This window comes from Lucilia cuprina, chromosome 4 (assembly GCF_022045245.1).
Source record: "Lucilia cuprina isolate Lc7/37 chromosome 4, ASM2204524v1, whole genome shotgun sequence".
In the NCBI taxonomy this organism is placed as follows: Eukaryota; Metazoa; Arthropoda; class Insecta; order Diptera; family Calliphoridae; genus Lucilia; species Lucilia cuprina.
This window is the reverse complement of record NC_060952.1, coordinates 94,895,309-94,916,930: the sequence shown is the minus strand read 5'-3', so window position 1 is coordinate 94,916,930 and position 21,622 is coordinate 94,895,309. Positions and strand designations below refer to the sequence as shown.

Below are 21,622 nucleotides of genomic sequence, written 5' to 3'. Positions count from 1 at the left end.
GATAGATAGATAGATAGATAGATAGATAAATAAATAGATAGATAGATAGATAGATAGATAGATAGATAGATAGATAGATAGATAGATAGATAGATAGATAGATAGATGCTTAAAACTTTTAATGTTTTTCAAATCTTAAAAAACTTTTCCAATTTTCTTTATTTCCATTTCTAGCACAAATTATTTTTAGAGTTCATTAAATAAATAAAATCAAAACATAGTACTTCTACTAACTTTCAAACATTTTTCCAATCAATTTGCTTGTTAAAAATTTTTCAAAACAATATTTCGAAGAGACATAAAAAGTTAGTATGAGTACATTAAAACAATTTCATTGAAATGCAGGCAGGATATTCTCGAGAGTATAAAATCATAAGTAAAAAATGTAAAAAAAAAAAACTAATGATGCACTTATACAGAGCAAGCATGAGAATGCAGTATAGCGATAATAAAGGTGGTCATTTTAAAATAAATACCAATGTAATAGGGTCTAAAAAATAAAATTCTAGTATTAACATCTGCTGCAGTTATTTATTTATTTAAATAACGATTTAAATATTCTATCACAAAAACCTGGTCTTCCTAACACTTGAAACTTTCCCCTTATTGCCAGTGGAAAGCTAAAGCCGTATGTGTATGTGCTTCTTCAATTGATATTTAAATATTGATGACATCTCTGATTAATAATGTGTTAAAATGATTTTGTCAAATAGAAATTTATTATAATAAAATACTGAAGGTATTTTATGCATAAGAGAAGGAAAATAATTATAGTTGACGTCATAAAACACTTAGGAGACTATTTAAAGGAAAATACAAACTATGACACTAAAATATTATAATCACAATAAATTGCTTTTGATAAAAATAAAATGTGAAACTATTTAAACACATCAACATCACATTTTAACCTTGATTTATGTTAAACAATGTTTTAAATACAATTAGAACAATTTTACTAAAATTACACTTTGTGTGAATTCATTAAAATGAAAATATAAAATAAATATAATTAAATAAATTTTATGTTTACCACCAACTACTTACATGTCTATGTATAAGTAGTGTTATTTACATTGTAAGATAGAAGCAAGGACACAGATCATATTGTTAGGATGAAATACATAATCTTTGAAAACAAAATTATTATAAAAAATACTTGAAAAAGATGCATAAAATAAAAAATACAAATGTCCATTGTATTTTTCATCTATCTATCTGTCTATCTATCTGTCTATCTATCTATCTATCTATCTATCTATCTATCTATCTATCTATTTATTTATTTATTTATTTATCTATCTATCTATCTATCTATCTATCTATCTATCTATCTATCTATCTATCTATCTATCTATCTATCTATCTATCTATCTATCTATCTATCTATCTATCTATCTATCTATCTATCTATCTATCTATCTATCTATCTATCTATCTATCTATCTATCTATCTATCTATCTATCTATCTATCTATCTATCTATCTATCTATCTATCTATCTATCTATCTATCTATCTATCTATCTATCTATCTATCTATCTTTTTTTTTTTGGACGTAGTGATAGTATCCTATCATCTAGTGGCCCCACGACATCTCCAATCCACCCCGGCACCGCGTCAGCATTTCATCAGGGTGGGTGGTTTAAGTTTATTTTCTTCATCTTTAGTTTTTTTCTTTTTTATTCCTACATCCTCCTATCGTGGGAGGTTCGGAACTCTCAAGCATCTTTTTTTGATAACTTCATTAATATAGTTTTCTCAATGATTCTATCTATCAGTCTATCTATCTATCTATCTATCTATCTATCTATCTATCTATCTATCTATCTATCTATCTATCTATCTATCTATCTATCTATCTATCTATCTATCTATCTATCTATCTATCTATCTATCTATCTATCTATCTATCTATCTATCTATCTATCTATCTATCTATCTATCTATCTATCTATCTATCTATCTATCTATCTATCTATCTATCTATCTATCTATCTATCTATCTATCTATCTATCTATCTAAGTTATCCAGTTAATTCTGAGTGATTGTGTTTTTTCCTAGAAATCAATATTATTCTTGGAAATAAATTTAAACCTTTATAGTTAAATGCAAGCTAATTTTAGAAAATTTTCCTAGAGAAATATTTACAAAGAAATTGAGAAATCAAGAATAAAACAAGCATTTCATACTTAAACGTGATAACGAAATAAACAGCATTAAGAATAAGAAAAGATTTTGGTGGCAGCACGATTTGAGACAATAATCAATAATTAATAGAAAAAAATCAAGTTAAACAAAAATTACATTGAATATAAAACAATAATTTCTTAAGAATGTGTACAAACAAGAGCGAGAGCAAGGCAAAAGGGATCCTTAAGAAAACTGCTGCAGTTTTTCCACTAATATAGAGTCAGCACCAAACAACATCACTTGTCAAGTGGCACTAACACATCATCATCCTCATCATCATTACCATCGGCAGCTGCAGTAGCCTCATCGTCATCAGCGCCATAATGTCATGATGTGCTTAACACAAGGCATAAGTTTTATTGGGCAATGTCATCTTTATAAGTACTTGTTGGGATGTACACAGTCACTCACTCACGTTGACTGTAAAGCAAAGACAAATTTTCAATAACTAGTTTCAAGACAAAGTAAAGGATGAAAGAAGAAAAAGGATATGAAATGTGTTAAGAGATTGCAGTAAAAATTATGTCAATAAAATAAAAAAAGAAAAACTTTAAATTTAAAGTAGCTCACTTGAAGAAAACAGTCATAAGAGTCCTGCGCCGTTATCTTATAAATAACAATAATAAAAAAAATTTTTTTGTATTTTTTAAAATTTCTTATGAATTCATTTTTTTGTGGTTGCCTTTGACTAGACATTATGTTTTCTTTGGCAATTTTATCACCAACATTTTTAATATATTCTCTCAGATTTATCACTAGGGTAGTTAAGGGGAAGGAGGTCTCCAGCAAATAGTTGATTCTAAAGTACTCAACCAAAAGAAAAAAAAATCCTTTATATTTTTTTACATGCTGCGCTGTTCTACACACAAATTCATGTTCCTTGTTTCTCATTAAAAACTAAATAAAAAAAAATAAAATGAAAATCAAGCAAAAAAGGTTTCAAATTCAAAATGTATTTAAACAACTGTCAGTTTGTATCGGAAATTCAACGTTGTTAGTTGTGAAATTTAAAAAATAACGGATAAAAAACATGCAATTATTTAAAAGCAGAAATATTTAAAAACAGTCTTAAGCTGTTTTATTAAAATAAATTTAAAGGCAAAATTTAAAAAAGTTTATTAAATTAAAATTTAAAAAAGAAAATTTATTTAATTATTATTAAATTAATATTTAAAATAAAATTTTTCAAATTTAAAAGAAAATTATCAAAAAAGCTAATTTAAAAAAAAAATAATTATTAAATTAGTAATAATTGTTATATAAATTATATAATCATGTAATATTAAGTTAAAAAATAAAATAAGTAAATATTGGCAGTGTTAAATTAAAAATTAATATATAATATAAATAAATTTAAAAGTTTAAAAAAATAAGTTTAAAAATAGTTAAAAAAACAAAAGAAATTGGTGAGTTATAAAACAATATTTGCAAATAAGTATCTTGGCCTAACGGTTCCCCAGATATTCAAAAATGCATCCAACATATGGGAAGTGCCACGCCCCTTATTTCTTTATTCTTCCATTTACTACTCAAATGTTAACATGAAATTCGAGAATCCTAATAGTTTCCCAATTATACGAATTTTTGTTTTTAATTCATATAAAATGATGCTACGCCCCATATTGCTTGACCCCCCAAATTTGGTCTTTTATATATTTTTTATTTATAATAAAGCGGTTCTGATAAATTATTAGAACTGTAACTATTATACTTTCTTATATAGATGTCCCGTCCACTATTGCCTGCCCACCCATTTTGTTATATTTTCATATGGATATCAAAATAATCCATATGAAAAAAAATGAAAATATGCGTCAGCTAGAATAGCAGTTTCTGAGATATTCGACTTTTAATACATATTTTTGTATGTGGGCGTGACAGCTCGCCTATTTGAAAATGTGAAGAAGCCTATAGGGAGTTCCAGACATATAGAAAGACGCTGTTAAATTTACATGAATTATTAGTTAAAGAGATTTTCTAATAGGTTTCTTAAAAATAGAAAAATGTTTTAAATTTTTTTTCCTTGAAATATTGCTGACAAAGTTCTTACTTCACTCCTCTGATAACACAGCTCAACAAAATTTTTTTTAATTCAGATACCAATGTATACTTCTCTAAATAATGAATCTGCTCTGAATCTGATTAAAACCTAAAAATGTCGCAGCCTTATTTCGAGATATCGATTGAATCTCGCAAAAAAAAAACTTGTTTAGAGTCTAAACTCTTTTAGATTGGACTTTTAGAGGACAGAAGAAGTTTTAGAAATATCCCTTTGTGTTGTTGTAACGTCACGATAACTGTACAACCTTATGTGAATTGATCTTGAAATATTGCTGACGAAGTTCCTATTTCACTCCTCTGTTGACACAGGTCAACAATTTTTTTTTGTAATCCAGAGACCAAAGTTATCTGAATCTGAATATAACCTAAAAATATCGCCATCTCATTTTGAGATATCGTGACTGAATCTCGTAAAAGATTTTTTTGAGTCTAAACTGTTTCAGATTGGGTTTTATAAATATCCCTTTACGTTGCCATAACGCCATGATTATCGTTAAACCTTATGAGATTTGTTTTCTGGGTTTCGATTTATTTTATTAATTTGTTGGCCTATGTTATGTGACTAAAATAACAAATAAAGAAGTATGGGCTGTAGTTGACATTCCGTGTCTAATCTTCTTAATCTTAACTATTCTGAATTTCAGTTCGAACGAAATATATTTTGTATTAAAGTCGGACTTTTTACAGAGGTCTGTCGTTCGAGAGGTTTTCTTTTTAAAATCATCAAAATCGGAAATTAATAACGGATATATGAACAAAAAAACATGATTTTTGAAACCGTAAAATTTTGAATATATGTATGTATGTATGTATGTACATAATACTAGTTTTCTAGGACTATTTGTGCTCAAATTGACTTGTTTTTCCCATACTTTGGTGTTTTAGCAATCTCCGGGTTTGTTTCAACAGGGACCTTAAACTGGAGGAGTTTTGAAAAATTACAAAATTTTGACTGTTTAGTTACCGTAGATTAAAACCTTTTAAGATTTATTTTACAAATTGGACCGTATATAATGGGTTATTATATGTTCATATAGTGCATGTGATTTGAACAATTTTGACCTAAAATTAAATTTTTTCTAGGAAGCTAATTGAAGCTACATTCTTCAAATATTCTGCGAAGAACTATAACTCCGTATGAACATTTGGGAGAATAATGGGCGAACTATCATTAGAACTATAAAAGGAAGGGAAGAGCTAATATTCTAAAATGTTGCGGGAACAATTTTGACATCCATTGTAATATTTATGTTATAAATTAGCAGACTACATTTTAGGGTACCTTGCACATGAATTAAATAATCTAGGAAACTATTGGAGCAAGAATCTTCAAAATGCACTCAATGAAGTATACTCAAACTCGTATATTTGGGAAACTGCTAAAGATAGAATAATCAAATTTTAATTTTTGGGTGACTCCACTCAACTCGTTAGATGTAGTATTAATATGGATCTTAATCCAGTCTGTAGCTGCAAGAGAAAAAGGCGGCTTTCTTACTCCTCAGTTAAACTAGGCTTAACTTGCTGTTAGATTAAACTCGGAACAAATTAAGACGGACTTTAACCGATGATTGTGTTTTTCAGTTTTAGATTTAAGCTCAGTTAACTTTGTTAGTATTGCTAATTTTTCACTCAAAAACATTGTTTTATCGTTTTTGTTAATTGTGTTTTCTCACTTATAACTTGAGTTTAATTAGCCAATTACACTCAGTTAAACTAAGATAATAAGTAACTTTACTGATAAATGAAAAACACGAAACATATATTAAACCCGGTTTAACCAAAGAATGAAGATTATCTTTATCAGAAAAACTCGCCCTAACTGCACGTGAATTGTCAAGTAAAGTCGAAGAGACTGCTCATCAGATGTAGTATTTATAGTATTAGATTTGGTCCGTAGCGCAGAGATATCGCCAAGGTTAGATATGAAGTAACTGCCAAAGAGGCAATTTCTCTTAACGGCCAGATTAGGGCATTCAAAAGAAAGAAGATGAAATACAGTTTCTTCTTTTTCCCAGTCTTTGCAACTGCAACGGTGATCGAAGAAGAGGAGCTTAACTCGAAATCGAAGAGACTTCGCTCAGCTCATCAGATTTAGTATTATATCTAGCCTGTAGTGCAGATACATATATCACCAAGGTTGTATATGAACTAACTGCCAAGGAAGTAGTTTCTCTTTACGGCCAGAGCAAGGCATTTATAGAGAAGATGGATGACAGTTTTTTCCCTTTCCAGACTTTGCAACTGCGATAGTCATCGTTGAAAGGGAGCCCAAACCGACTTGCATATGTGTAAATCCTGCTATTAATGCTATAAGCTTCTATCAGTCCTTCAATATATATGGTGTCTTGTGCGTAAGAGGGCCACAATAGTTCTAGCCACAATATGTCTAGCTTATTCCATCTATTTTCACCTTTAGAGGAAAGAATCTGAAGATACTGCTCTTAATAAAACCTAACGGAGTTGCTACTGAAACGGCGTTGGAAATATCAATTGCAGATCCCGTTCTGGCAAGCTCATCTGCTCATCCAAACAAGGGTAATGTCAGATAGGCGACCCAGCTTTTTGGGCTTCACACGAGAAGATATTTAAAGTTTTTGTTAAAGTATTTCTGATCTGCACAACAACTTTTAAAGATCATATAAGTAAATGGATTTCAAACATTTTTTTGTATCTGCTAAAAAGTACAATAATTCTAAAACTTATTTCGATAAAAAATTTCGCTGGGTTATATTAACATTTCATACACACAAGTTAATTTTACGTAAAATTAACTAAACACTTAAATTATCTAAAAAAAAAAAAAAATTATGATAAAACATTAAAATTTCTGTTGATCAAAGGAAATAAAATTGTCCTTGTCTGACGTCATATAGAAATAAAAAAAAAACTCAAGAATAAGTGCATTCGCATACACTTATTGCTGCTCTCTTAACCTCGTCGTCCCTACAAATATTCTTATTACAACCTGCTCGCCTCCCATTCAACACTTAAGCAAGCATAATTATTCAGTTTAAAAAAAAACTACTACAACAACATTTTTCTACTCAATGAGACAATTTTACTCAGGAATCCTGAGGTATTTTCACAAAAGAGCACACACAAACACTCATATACACGTACAAATACACACATACAGGCTACTTAACGGTTGTGTTTTTGTCTTGTTGTTGGTTGCTTTTGAAGTGGTTTTAATTGTGAATTAAGTCGCTATTGTGATGAGAGACAATAAAAACAACAATAATACCAACAACATGACAAAAAGGTAACAAGAGAAAAAATTTATGATGATGACTGACTGCAGGATAAATTTACATGACATGTGTTGTGTTGTGTTTTTTTTCTGAAATTCTAGGTTACTATTTCAAGATTTTCTTTCCTATAATTTTTCTTACATTTCAATTTTTTTCTTCTAAATTTAACATTAATATTTTTTTTATAATGTCATAATTACAAGCCTAGCCGCCCGCCAAGGTAATTATAAATTACAAATGACAATGATTTCTTGTTATTGTTGATTTTTGTTGTTGTAAACATAAGTGTTTTCCTGTTTTCTTGTAAAATGAGAAAAAAAGGATTTATAAATAAATATTTTAAAGGAAATTCAATGTTAAAGACAAGGTGAAATAAATTCTTAAAAAAGGAAACAAAATATTGAAATAGTTTTGAAAACAAATGTTGAAAATGTAAATATTTTTTTTGCAATGAAAGGTCAACGTTGCGTATGTGAAATATTTATTTGAATTTAAAAAATAATTTAAATTAAATGCAAGATTTTTAAATTAAAATTAGTTGAGAGCCCAAACCAAATTATTTTATTTCAGTTCTGTTCTAATTCAGTTCTAGTTCAGTTTTAGTTCAGTTCTTGTTCAGTTCTAGTTCAGTTCTAGTTCTTTTCTAGTTCAGTTCTAGTTTAGTTCTAGTTTAGTTCTAGTCCAGTTCTAGTTCAGTTCTAGTTCAGTTCTAGTTCAATTCTAGTTCAGTTCTAGTTCAGTTCTAGTTCAGTTCTAGTTAAGTTCTAGTTCAGTTCTAGTTCAGTTCTAGTTCAGTTCTAGTTCAGTTCTAGTTCAGTTCTAGTTCAGTTCTAGTTCAGTTCTAGTTCAGTTCTAGTTCAGTTCTAGTTCAGTTCTTGTTCAGTTCTTGTTCAGTTCTAGTTCAGTTCTAGTTCAGTTCTAGTTCAGTTCTAGTTCAGTTCTAGTTCAGTTCTAGTTCAGTTCTAGTTCAGTTCTAGTTCAGTTCTAGTTCAGTTCTAGTTCAGTTCTAGTTCAGTTCTAGTTCAGTTCTAGTTCAGTTCTAGTTCAGTTCTAGTTCAGTTCTAGTTCAGTTCTAGTTCAGTTCTAGTTCAGTTCTAGTTCAGTTCTAGTTCAGTTCTAGTTCAGTTCTAGTTCAGTTCTAGTTCAGTTCTAGTTCAGTTCTAGTTCAGTTCTAGTTCAGTTCTAGTTCAGTTCTAGTTCAGTTCTAGTTCAGTTCTAGTTCAGTTCTAGTTCAGTTCTAGTTCAGTTCTAGTTCAGTTCTAGTTCAGTTCTAGTTCAGTTCTAGTTCAGTTCTAGTTCAGTTCTAGTTCAGTTCTAGTTCAGTTCTAGTTCAGTTCTAGTTCAGTTCTAGTTCAGTTCTAGTTCAGTTCTAGTTCAGTTCTAGTTCAGTTCTAGTTCAGTTCTAGTTCAGTTCTAGTTCAGTTCTAGTTCAGTTCTAGTTCAGTTCTAGTTCTAGTTCAGTTCTAGTTTAGTTCTAGTTCAGTGCTCAGTTCTAGTTCAGTTCAGTTCAGTTCTAGTTCAGTTCTAGTTCAGTTCTAGTTCAGTTCTAGTTCAGTTCTAGTTCAGTTCTAGTTCAGTTCTAGTTCAGTTCTAGTTCAGTTCTAGTTCAGTTCTAGTTCAGTTCTAGTTCAGTTCTAGTTCAGTTCTAGTTCAGTTCTAGTTCAGTTCTAGTTCAGTTTTAGTTCTTCTAGTTCAGTTCTAGTTTAGTTCTGTTCTAGTTCAGTTCTAGTTCTAGTTCTAGTTCTAGTTCTGTTCTAGTTCTGTTCTAGTTCTGTTCTAGTTCTGTTCTAGTTCTGTTCTAGTTCTGTTCTAGTTCTGTTCTAGTTCTGTTCTAGTTCTGTTCTAGTTCTGTTCTAGTTCTGTTCTAGTTCTGTTCTAGTTCTGTTCTAGTTCTGTTCTAGTTCTGTTCTAGTTCAGTTCTAGTTCTGTTCTAGTTCTGTTCTAGTTCTGTTCTAGTTCTGTTCTAGTTCTGTTCTAGTTCAGTTTTAGTTCAGTTCTAGTTCAGTTCTAGTTCTGTTCTAGTTCTGTTCTAGTTCTGTTCTAGTTCTGTTCTAGTTCAGTTCTAGTTCAGTTCTAGTTCAGTTCTAGTTCTGTTCTAGTTCAGTTCTAGTTCTGTTCTAGTTCTCTTCTAGTTCTCTTCTAGTTATGTTCTAGTTCTGTTCTAGTTATGTTCTAGTTCTGTTCTAGTTATGTTCTAGATCATTTCTGTTTTAGTTCATTTCTATTTTAGTTCAGTTCTACATAAGTTTAGTCCTAGTACAGTTCTAGTTCTATTTCCAGTTTAGTTCCACCTCTACATTACTTCCAGCTTCAATACTCAAATTTATACGAATCACCGTATTTAGAGATTATGGTCCTTAGGCTGATTATATAACTTTGAATTAACAGATCAATCTTAAAAGTTTAAATTTACAACAAAGTAATGTGATTCAAAATTTTCTTTATTTCCAGCAATGAACGCTCAAATATTCCTGTTTACACTACTCTCAATAACTCTAGAACACTTTGCACAAGCAGAATTTCAGTAAGTCCAAAGTCCAATATAACTTTAATCTATTTACAATCCTCTCCATTCCCCCAATTACCACCCAATTTAGACATAGTTTAGAAATCACAGATATTTTGCCAGAAGACATAAAACGTTACGATAAAATGAGACCGCCCAAAAAAGAGGGACAACCAACGATAGTTTATTTTCATGTCACCGTCATGGGTTTAGATTCCATTGATGAAAACTCCATGACCTATGTAGCGGATATATTTTTTGCGCAGACCTGGAAGGATCATCGTTTAAGACTGCCCGAAAATATGACACAAGAATATCGTTTATTAGAGGTGGATTGGCTAAAACGTTTATGGCGTCCAGATTCATTTTTCAAAAATGCCAAATCGGTAACATTTCAAACGATGACCATACCGAATCATTATATGTGGCTGTATAAAGATAAAACTATATTGTACATGGTGAAATTGACCCTAAAGCTGTCGTGTATTATGAATTTTGCCATTTATCCGCATGATACACAGGAGTGTAAACTACAAATGGAAAGTTGTAAGTAGGAGAGGAGAAGGAAATTTAAAGAAGATTATTTTTCTTAGTGTATAAATTATTTGCAGTGTCCCACACCACGGATGACATGATATTTCAATGGGATCCCACCACACCTTTAGTGGTAGATGAAAACATCGAATTGCCTCAGGTGGCGCTGATACATAATGAAACGGCCGATTGTACTCAAGTCTATTCGACTGGTAACTTTACCTGCCTGGAAGTGGTGTTCACTTTAAAAAGACGTCTGGTTTATTATGTTTTCAATACCTATATACCCACTTGTATGATTGTTATAATGTCTTGGGTATCATTTTGGATTAAACCAGAGGCTGCTCCTGCCCGGGTTACTTTGGGTGTCACTTCTCTGCTAACTTTATCAACGCAACATGCGAAATCTCAATCATCACTACCGCCTGTATCGTATTTAAAAGCAGTAGATGCTTTCATGTCCGTGTGTACGGTTTTCGTGTTTATGGCTCTTATGGAGTATTGTCTAATCAACATCGTCTTAAGTGATACACCCATACCAAAACCTATAGCTTATCCTCCTAAACCCAAACCGGAAGAAGCTAAAAAGGAGGAGGCGAAACCAGAGCCGCCACCACCACCAGCTCATCCACCGCTAACCGATGAAAAAATAGAGAAAATCTTTGATGAAATGACAAAAAATAAAAGGGTAAGTTAGGGTTTTTTATTACCACAAATATAAAGCATACTTTAAGGTGTTTAAATAATTTTAAATGTTTAATTTTTAGTCTCATTTAGGCCATGGCCATAGTCATAGCCACTCTCATACCCACACCACACGTCGTGTTATGCGTCCACCAATCGATGCCGATGGTCCTTGGATACCTCGTCAAGAATCTCGCATTATTTTAACACCCACAATAGCACCGCCACCAACACCAGCACCCAAACCCGTTGAACCCGAACCACCCAAACCAAAATTAACACCTCAACAGGAACGTTTAAAACGTGCCATCTATATAGATCGTACTTCTCGTGTAGCATTTCCCGCTTTATTTGCCTCTCTAAATGCCATCTATTGGATTGTATTTTATGAATATCTTTAAGAAGTTTAAAAGAAATGCACTAGCACTGTATTGTAGTGTTTTAGAAATGAAACTTAATTTAAGTATCAAACTAAAAATTTCGAAAAAAACACAATGTTGTTTTAGGGTTAAAGTATTGCCTGTATTTAAGTTAGTTTTCAAAAGACACACTCTACGTGAACATCTGCGTATTGGCCCATTTCACGGTGGTCTTTTTCAACAACTGGATTGACTCACCATCAGAGATACAAACTGAGCAGGCTCAAATCGACGGGCAACTGGCCACCCGTAGTATCAGACTAAGTGGTCCTCTGATTAGTACCCAAGAAAAGTTCGACGAGTTACTTGACGTCACTAGTCTATAGTCTCGGCAGACAAGAGTTACTGGTAGCACCTCTTTACCACGAGATAACAAAACACCAAGAGGAACTACAGCCGATTTTAGTTTTCTTATATAAAAATCGATAAAAATCGATTTTGCATGGAAAATATAAGTGATCTCAGATTTTTACTATTTTCTCGATTGGAGCGTTATTTAAGGAACTACAGCCGATTTTAGTTTTCTCATATAAAAATCGATTTTTCATGGAAAATATAAGTGAACACAGATATCCACTATTTTCTCAATTGGAGTGGTTTTTAAGCATCTACAGATGATTTTAGATTTCTCATATAAAAATCGATTTTTTACGGAAAATATAAGTGATCACAGATGTTAGATTTCTCATATAAAAATCGATTTTTCACGGAAAATATAAGTGATCACAGATTTGCACTATTTTCTCAATTGGAGCGTTATTTAAGGATCTATAGCCGATTTTAGATATCCAATATAAAAATCGATTTTTCATGGAAAATATAAGTGATCACAGATTTTCACTATTTTCTCAATTGGAGCGTTATTTAAGAATCTACAGCCGATTTAAGATTTCTTATATAAAAATCGATTTTTCATGGAAAATATAAGTGATCACAGATTTTCACTATTTTCTCGATTGGAGCGATATTTAAGGATCTACAGCCGATTTTAGTTTTCTCATATAAAAATCGATTTTTCATAAAAAAAATATAAGTGATCACAGATTTTCACTATTTTTTCGATTGGAACGTTATTTAATGAACTACAGCCGATTTTAGCTTTTTCATATAAAAATCGATTTTTCATGGAAAATATAAGTGATCACAGATTTTCACTATTTTCTCGATTGGAGCGATATTTAAGGATCTACAGCCGATTTTAGTTTTCTCATATAAAAATCGATTTTTCATGGAAAATATAAGTGATCACAGATTTTCACTATTTTTTCGATTTGAGCGTTATTTAATGAACTACAGCCGATTTTAGCTTTTTCATATAAAAATCGATTTTTCATGGAAAATATAAGTGATCATAGATTTTCACTATTTTCTCGATTAGAGCGTTATTTAAGGATCTACAGCCGATTTTAGATTTCTTATATAACAATCGATTTTTCATGGAAAATATAAGGGATCACAGATTTTCACTATTTTCTCAATTGGAGCGTTAATAAAGGATCTACAGCCGATTTTAAATTTCTTATATAAAAAACGATTTTTCATGGAAATATAAGTGATCACAGATTTTCACTACTTTCTCGATTGGATCGTTATTTAAGGAACTACAGCCGATTTTAGTTTTCTCATATAGAAATCGCAGATTTTTCACGGAAAATATAAGTGATCACAGATTTTCACTATTTTCTCAATTGGAGCGTTAATTAAGGATCTACAGCCGATTTTAAATTTCTTATATAAAAAACAATTTTTCATGGAAAATATAAGTGATCACAGATTTTCACTACTTTCTCGATTGGAGCGTTATTTAAAAATCGCAGATTTTTCACGGAAAATATAAGTGATCACAGATTTTCACTATTCTCTCGATTGGAGCGCTATTTAAGGAACTACAGCCGATTTTAGATTTTTCATATAAAATCGATTTTTTATTGAAAATATAAGTGATCACAAGTTTTCACTATTTTATTGATTGGAGCGTTATTTAAGGAACTACAGCCGATTTTAGTTTTCTCATGAAAAAAATCGATTTTTCATGGAAAATATAAGTGATCACAGATTTTCACTATTTTCTCGATTGGAGCGATATTTAAGGAACTACAGCCGATTTTAGATTTTTCATATGAAACGGGACACAAACCTTACAAAGTGCTTAAATTTAAACCGATCATTTTATAGTTAAAATAACATTGTGTTTTTCGAAAATCTAAAACTTATTTAAACAAAAAAAAAAAATAAAAATGAAAATGTTCAAATAATTAAATTAAGTATTTTAATAGGTTATTATTAAAAATATGCAAAAAAAAAATAGAAATACTTCAATTAATATTAATAATATTATTTATTGTAAATATTAAAGAAATAAGAGAAAATAAGAATCTAATAATCTAACGCATAATTGTCACAATTATACTAATAATAATTACAAAAATTTTGGGAAAAATATGATAAGCAAGGAAAAGTTTTTATTAAAAACTACTTTTATTTCTAATTTATAGCAAATATTACAAATTAATAGAATACATAATATGTAAAAAAATATTTTTTTTTTTATTTTCACAATAATCGTTATCAAATAATTGCCGCAAATTATTTAACTTCAATAAAAACTTGTAAATATTTCTTTAAATTAGAAAAATAGATCAAAAATAAAGCACCATAAGCCTAAAATCTGATTCAAAAATAGGGACAAAGCAATATTTTTAAAATCTTTTAACAAACTCCTCAATAAAGCAAATACTTTGTTTACAAACTTTTTTTTTTTTTAATTTCGTTTATAATTATTATTCTCACTTTAATTTGTAATTTTTTTATTTCTCTATTAAGATTTTAACCTTAATATGAAATTCAAATTTGCTGTATGTCTGTAATGTGTTGTTAATTATGTAAGAGTTAAAAGTGAAACAAATGAAATTTGGATTAAAAAAAATTATATGTAATTGTTAAAGTATTTCAAAAATCATACAAATAAATAAAATAATAAATTAATATTAAGCTTATAAAAATAAACTACAATGTGTTTAATGAAAGGAATGTAAAAGTATAAAAAAATCACTACATTGGCAGCACTTTAAGAGGGTTCTTCACTAAGCTAATGAAGGCGTTAATTAAGGACCTACAGTAGATTTTAGATTTCTCATATAAAAATCGATTTTTCATGGAAAATATAAGTGATCACAGATTTTCACTACTTTCTCAATTAGAGCGTTATTTAAGGAATTATAGCCGATTTTAGATTTCTTATATAAAAATCGATTTTTCATGGAAAATATGAGTGATCACAGATTTTCACTATTTTCTCAATTGGAGCATTATTTAAGGAATTACAGCCAATTTAAGATTTCTCATATATAAATCGATTTTTCATGGAAAATAAAAGTGATCACAGATTTTCACTATTTTCTCGATTGGAGCGTTATTTAAGGATCTACAGCCGATTTTAGTTTTCTCATATAAAAATCGATTTTTCATGGAAAATATGAGTGATCACAGATTTTCACTATTTTCTCGATTGGAGCGTTATTTACGGAACTACAGCCAATTTAAGATTTCTTATATAAAAATCGATTTTTCATGGAAAATATTAGTGATCACAGATTTTCACTATATTCTCATTTGGAGCGTTATTTAAGGAACTACAGCCGATTTTAGATTTCTTATATAAAAATCGAAAATATGAGTGATCACAGATTTTTACTATTTTCTCGATTGGAGCGTTATTTAAGGAACTACAACCGATTGGAGCGTTATTTAAGGAACTACAACCGATTTTAGTTTTTCATATAAAAATCGATTTTTCATGGAAAATATAAGTGATCACAGATTTTCACTATTTTCTCAATTGGAGCGTTAATTAAGAATCTACAGCCGATTTCAGATTTCTTATATAAAAATCGATTTTTCATGGAAAATATAAGTGATCACAGATTTTCACTATTTTCTCAATTGGAGCGTTAATTAAGGAACTACAGCCGATTTTATATTTCTTATATAAAAATCGATTTTTCATGGAAAATATAAGTGATCACAGATTTTCACTATTTTCTCGATTGGAGCGTTATTTAAGGATCTACAGCCGATTATTTTTCATGGAAAGTATAAGTGATCACAGATTTTCACTGTTTTCTCGATTGGAGCGTTATTTAAGGAACTACAGCCGATTTTAGTTTTCTCATATAAAAATCGAATTTTCATGGAAAATATGGATGATCACAAATTTTCATTATTTTCTCGATTGGAGCGTTATTTAAGGAACTACAGCCAATTTTAGATTACTCATATAAAAATCGAATTTTCATTGAAAATATAAGTGATCACAAATTTTCACTATTTTCTCAATTGGACCGTTATTTAAGGATCTACAGCCGATTTAAGATTTTTCATGAAAAATACAAGTGATCACAGATTTTCACTATATTCTCGATTGGAGCGTTATTTAAGGATCTACAGCCGATTTTAGTTTTTTCATATAAAAAACGATTTTTCATGGAAAATATGAGTGATCACAGATTTTCAATATTTTCTCGATTGGAGCGTTATTTAAGGATCTACAGCCGATTTTAGTTTTTTCATATAAAAATCGATTTTTCATGGAAAATATGAGTGATCACAGATTTTCAATATTTTCTCGATTGGAGCGTTATTTAAGGAACTACAGCCGATTTTAGTTTTTTCATATAAAAATCGATTTTTCATGGAAAATATGAGTGATCACAGATTTTCACTATTTTCTCAATTGGAGCGTTATTTAAGGAACTACAGCCAATTTTAGATTTCTCATATAAAAATCGATTTTTCATGGAAAATATGAGTGATCACAGATTTTCTCTATTTTCTCATTTGGAGCGTTATTTAAGGAACTACAGCCGATTTTAGATTTCTTATATAAAAATCGATTTTTCATGGAAAATATGAGTGATCACAAATTTTTACTATTTTCTCGATTGGAGCGTTATTTAAGGATCTACAGCCGATTATTTTTCATGGAAAGTATAAGTGATCACAGATTTTCACTGTTTTCTCGATTGGAGCGTTATTTAAGGAACTACAGCCGATTTTAGATTTCTTATATAAAAATCGAATTTTCATGGAAAATATGGATGATCACAAATTTTTACTATTTTCTCGATTGGAGCGTTATTTAAGGAACTACAGCCAATTTTAGATTTCTCATATAAAAATCGAATTTTCATTGAAAATATAAGTGTTCACAGATTTTCACTATTTTCTCAATTGGACCGTTATTAAAGGATCTACAGCCGATTTAAGATTTTTCATGAAAAATGCAAGTGATCACAGATTTTCACTATATTCTCGATTGGAGCGTTATTTAAGGATCTACAGCCGATTATTTTTCATGGAAAGTATAAGTGATCACAGATCTTCACTATTTTCTCGATTGGAACGTTATTTAAGGAACTACAGGCGATTTTAGATTTTTCATATAAAAATCGAATTTTCATGGAAAATATGAGTGATCACAGATTTTCACTATTTTCTCGATTGGAGCGTTATTTAAGAAACTACAGCCGATTTTAGATTTCTCATATAAAAATCGAATTTTCATGGAAAATATGAGCGATCACAGATTTTCACTATTTTCTCGATTGGAGCGTTATTTAAGGAACTACAGCCGATTTAAGATTTCTTATACAAAAATCGATTTTTCATGGAAATTATAAGTGATCACAGATTTTCGCTATTTTCTCAATTGAACTGTTATTTAAGGATCTACAGCCGATTTATATAAAAATCGATTTTTCATGGAAAATATGGGTGATCACAGATTTTTACTATTTTCTCGATTGGAGCGTTATTTAAGGAACTACATCCAATTTAAGATTTCTCATATAAAAATCGATTTTTCAATGGAAAATGCGAGTGATCACAGATTTTCACTATTTTCTCGATTGGAGCGTTATTTAAGAAACTACAGCCGATTTTAGATTTTTCATATAAAAATCGATTTTTCATGGAAAATATGAGTGATCACAGATTTTCACTATTTTCTAGATATTTAAGGAACTACAGCCGATTTTAGATTTCTTATATAAAAATCAATTTTTCATGGAAAATAAGAGTGATCACAGATTTTCACTATTTTATTGATTGGAGCGTTATTTAAGGATCTACAGCCGATTTTAGTTTTTTCATATAAAATTCGATTTTTTATGAAAAAATATGAGTGATCACAGATTTTCACTATTTTCTCGATTGGAGCGTTATTTAAGGAACTACAGCCGATTTTAGTTTTCTCATATAAAAATCGAAAATATGTATGAGTGATCACAGATTTTCACTATTTTCTCGATTAGAGCGTTATTTAAGGAACTACAGCCTATTTAAGATTTCTTATATAAAAATCGATTTTTCATGGAAAATATGAGTGAAGGAACTACAGCCAATTTTAGGTTTCTTATATAAAAATCGATTTTTCATGGAAAATATGAGTGATCACAGATTTTCACTATTTTCTCGATTGGAGCGTTATTTATGGATCTACAGCCGATTTTAGTTTTTTCATATAAAAATCGATTTTTCATGGAAAATATGAGTGATCACAGATTTTCATTATTTTCTCGATTGGAGCGTTATTTAAGGATCTACAGCCGATTTTAGTTTTCTCTCTTAAATAACGCTCCAATCGAGAAAATAGTGAAAATCTGTGATCACTCTCCTTTTCGATTTTTATAAAAATAGATTTTCATGGAAAATATGACTGATCACAGATTTTCACTATTTTCTCGATTGGAGCTTTATTTAAGGATCTACAGCCGATTTTAGTTTTTTCATATAAAAATCGATTTTTCATGGAAAATATGAGTGATCACAGATTTTCACTATTTTCTAGATATTTAAGGAACTACAGCCGATTTCAGATTTCTTATATAAAAATCGATTTTTCATGGAAAATAAGAGTGATCACAGATTTTCACTATTTTCTCGATTTTAAGGAACTTCAGCCGATTTTAGATTTCTTATATAAAAATCGATTTTCATGGAAAATATGACTGATCACAGATTTTCACTATTTTCTCGATTGGAGCGTTATTTAAGGAACTACAGCCAATTTAAGATTTCTTATGTAAAAATCTATTTTTCATGGAAAATATAAGTGATCACAGATTTTCACTATTTTCTCGATTGGAGCCTTATTTAAGGAACTACAGCCGATTTTAGTTTTTTCATATAAAAATCTATTTTTCATGGAAAATATGAGTGATCACAGATTTTCACTTCTTTCTCGATTGGAGTGTTATTTAAGGATCTACAGCCGATTTTAGATTTCTTATATAAAAATCGATTTTCACGGAAAATATGAGTGATCACTGATTTTCACTATTTTCTCGATTGGAGCTTTATTTAAGGATCTACAGCCGATTTTAAATTTCTCATTCAAAAATCGATTTTTTTGAAAATATAAGTGATCACAGATTTTCACTATTTTCTCAATTGGAGCGTTATTTAAGGATCTACAGCCGATTTTAGATTCCTCATATAAAAATCGATTTTTCATGGAAAATAAAAGTGATCACAGATTTTCACTATTTTCTCGATTGGAGCGTTATTTAAGGAAATACAGCCGATTTTAGATTTCTTATATAAAAATCGATTTTTCATGGAAAATATAAGTGATCATAGACTTACACTATTTTCTCAATTGGAGCGTTATTTAAAGAACTACAGCCGATTTAAGATCTCTCATATAAAAATCGATTTAACATGGAAAATATAAGTGATTAAGGATTTTCACTATTATCCCGATTGGGGCGGTATTTCGATTTTGAAAAAAATCTGCAGTCAATTGCGAAAACACAACCGAACTGATTACGTATGTTTATTAAACCTCTAAGGTGGAGAAATTATGAATGAATCCTAGTAATTCAATTTAAAGTCATTCACAAAAATGTTCATTGAACATTTTCTGATGAAAAAAAACACAACAAACAATAAAAATTAAATAATGAATGAAAAGTGAAGCAAAACAAAATGGGGGAGTTTTTAAAGGGTAACTAAAATTATCTACACATAAAACTACCAACACCACATGGAACAGTTTATTGGTCATTCAACAGTTTGACAGAGTTTCCCTCAAAACACTCATACACAAACACAAATCTAATAAAATTTGTTGATAAACAAAGTAAATACCGCTAAAATGAACAAAAACAAAAAGCCAGCAATCAACACGTGTTCCAGCAAACAAATAACAGTAAACTTTTAGGCGCAGGCGTTGAAACTTAAAAATAAAAGAGAACTAGAAGAGTAAATTGCTCTCTAAGCAAATGTCAAATTGACAGCTGAAGTAATTATATTGATTTTTCGTTTGAAGTGAAAAAAACAACATACAAACTTCTTGTTGCTTATCGAAAACATAAATAAATACACAAAATTATATATAGCATACTTTAAGCGTTTAAAAAGTATTAAAAAATAAAGCCTAACATAAGGGGTTTTAATAAAAGTTTATCAAAAGAAAAGTGTTTATTTAAAAACAAGTAAAAGATAAAAGGGAATAAAACGCTTCACACACAGACCAACCTAGTGAAAAACGTAAAGAGTAAGAAGCTCTTTTTTATTTTGTCAGACAACATATTTTTCCGGTTATGATAAATATGCGACCATATGTGCCCTCAAATCGTATCGCTATACGCGATTCCATTGATGAAGACATAAGTGATGATGTCGACGATGAAGTATTCATTAAGGATTCAAAAACATCAAAGGTATTATTTGTTGTTATGACCTCGTTTTTTGAGGATTAACTAAATTAATTTTGTTGATTTTTTGTTTTTCTTCAATAAAGATGAGCGAGGAGAAGGGCTTAAAGCGTCCTCTAATGGCACCTAGACGTAAAAACGGCAAATCTCATAATTCAGTGCCCATAATGAAAAAACATCGTCGCTGCTGTTGGCGCTGTTGTGAACCCTTTTGCTATGGCCTGGCTGCTTTGACCATTATTATAGCCTTGATTAGCTTAATAGCTTTAATTCTAACCATGGTTCCTGTCTCCATGCAAAAAATTAAATTTTGGTTACATCATCAAAAGATTTCACCCTCTTTTTCGATGGTTATAAACGATGATGGCCAGAAATCGTATGGCGATAGTATGGGTAGTGAATTTGTGCCTTGTACCCAGATCAGTGTACAGAAGCTATGGTCACGTACTTTTCCCCGCATGAACAGTGAAAGTCCAGTGCGTAAAGCTGATCTAAATGGTGATGATGTTACGGATATAATTTTTGGTTTTGGCGTCGATGATAATATTCAGTATGAGGGTTATCCGTTGCCGAAATGTAAGAGTCCTATACAGGGTGATGAAGTTCCCTGCGAGGGTGGAGTTATAGCGGTGAATGGTGTTAATGGAGATTTATTGTGGCAGACATGGAGTGTGGCAAATGTGTTTTCGTTGTTGTGTACCGTGGACATAAATCAAGATGGTTATCCGGATTGTGTAGCGGCTGGACGATTGGGGGTGAGTAACAATTTTCTCCTATTGTGTTCTAGTTCCGTTAAAGTTCTGTTCTAGTTCTGCTCTAGTTCTGTTCTAGATCTGTTCTAGTTCTCTTCTAGTTGTGTTCTAGTTCTGTTTTAGTTCTGTTCTAGTTCTGTTCTAGTTCTGTTCCAGTTCTGTTCTAGTTCTGTTCTAGTTCTGTTCTAGTTCTGTTCTAGTTCTGTACTAGTTCTGTTCTAGTTCTGTTCTAGTTCTGTTCTAGTTCTGTTCTAGTTCTGTTCTAGTTCTGTTCTAGTTCTGTTCTAGTTCTGTTCTAGTTGTGTACTAGTTCTGTTCTAGTACTGTTCTAGTTCTGTTCTGTTCTAGTTCTGTTCTGCTATGATCTAGTTCTGTTCTAGTTCTGTTCTAATTCTGTTCATGTTCTGTTCTAATTCTGTTCATGTTCTGTTCTAGTTCTGTTCTAGTTCTGTTCTAGTTCTGTTCTAGTTCTGTTCTAGTTCTGTTCTAGTTCTGTTCTAG

General features: G+C 30.4%; 2 protein-coding genes and 1 long non-coding RNA gene across 3 annotated transcripts in view; 2 read left to right on the top strand and 1 right to left on the bottom strand.

The window, feature by feature from the left end:
* Positions 1 to 2,145: 2,145 nt before the first annotated feature.
* The window catches only part of LOC124419405, a 20,612-nt gene continuing 1,135 nt past the window's right edge, over positions 2,146 to 21,622 (bottom strand). Inside the window, exon 3 of the long non-coding RNA XR_006940561.1 lies at positions 2,146 to 2,614. This is a non-coding gene — a long non-coding RNA (uncharacterized LOC124419405). The remainder of the gene's footprint in view (positions 2,615 to 21,622) is intronic.
* Positions 9,963 to 12,138, top strand: LOC111676540 (glycine receptor subunit alpha-4). Its single transcript, XM_046948650.1, has 4 exons — positions 9,963 to 10,033; positions 10,107 to 10,561; positions 10,627 to 11,237; positions 11,317 to 12,138. Exons 1-4 carry the CDS (start codon positions 9,963 to 9,965, stop codon positions 11,632 to 11,634), a joined length of 1,455 nt encoding a protein of 484 aa, XP_046804606.1. The 3' UTR covers positions 11,635 to 12,138.
* Positions 20,046 to 21,622, top strand: part of LOC111676539 — a 12,062-nt gene continuing 10,485 nt past the window's right edge. Inside the window, exons 1-2 of the mRNA XM_023437498.2 lie at positions 20,046 to 20,375; positions 20,456 to 21,124. Of these exons, the coding sequence (XP_023293266.2) occupies positions 20,256 to 20,375; positions 20,456 to 21,124 (789 nt within the window). The 5' untranslated portion in view covers positions 20,046 to 20,255. The remainder of the gene's footprint in view (positions 20,376 to 20,455; positions 21,125 to 21,622) is intronic.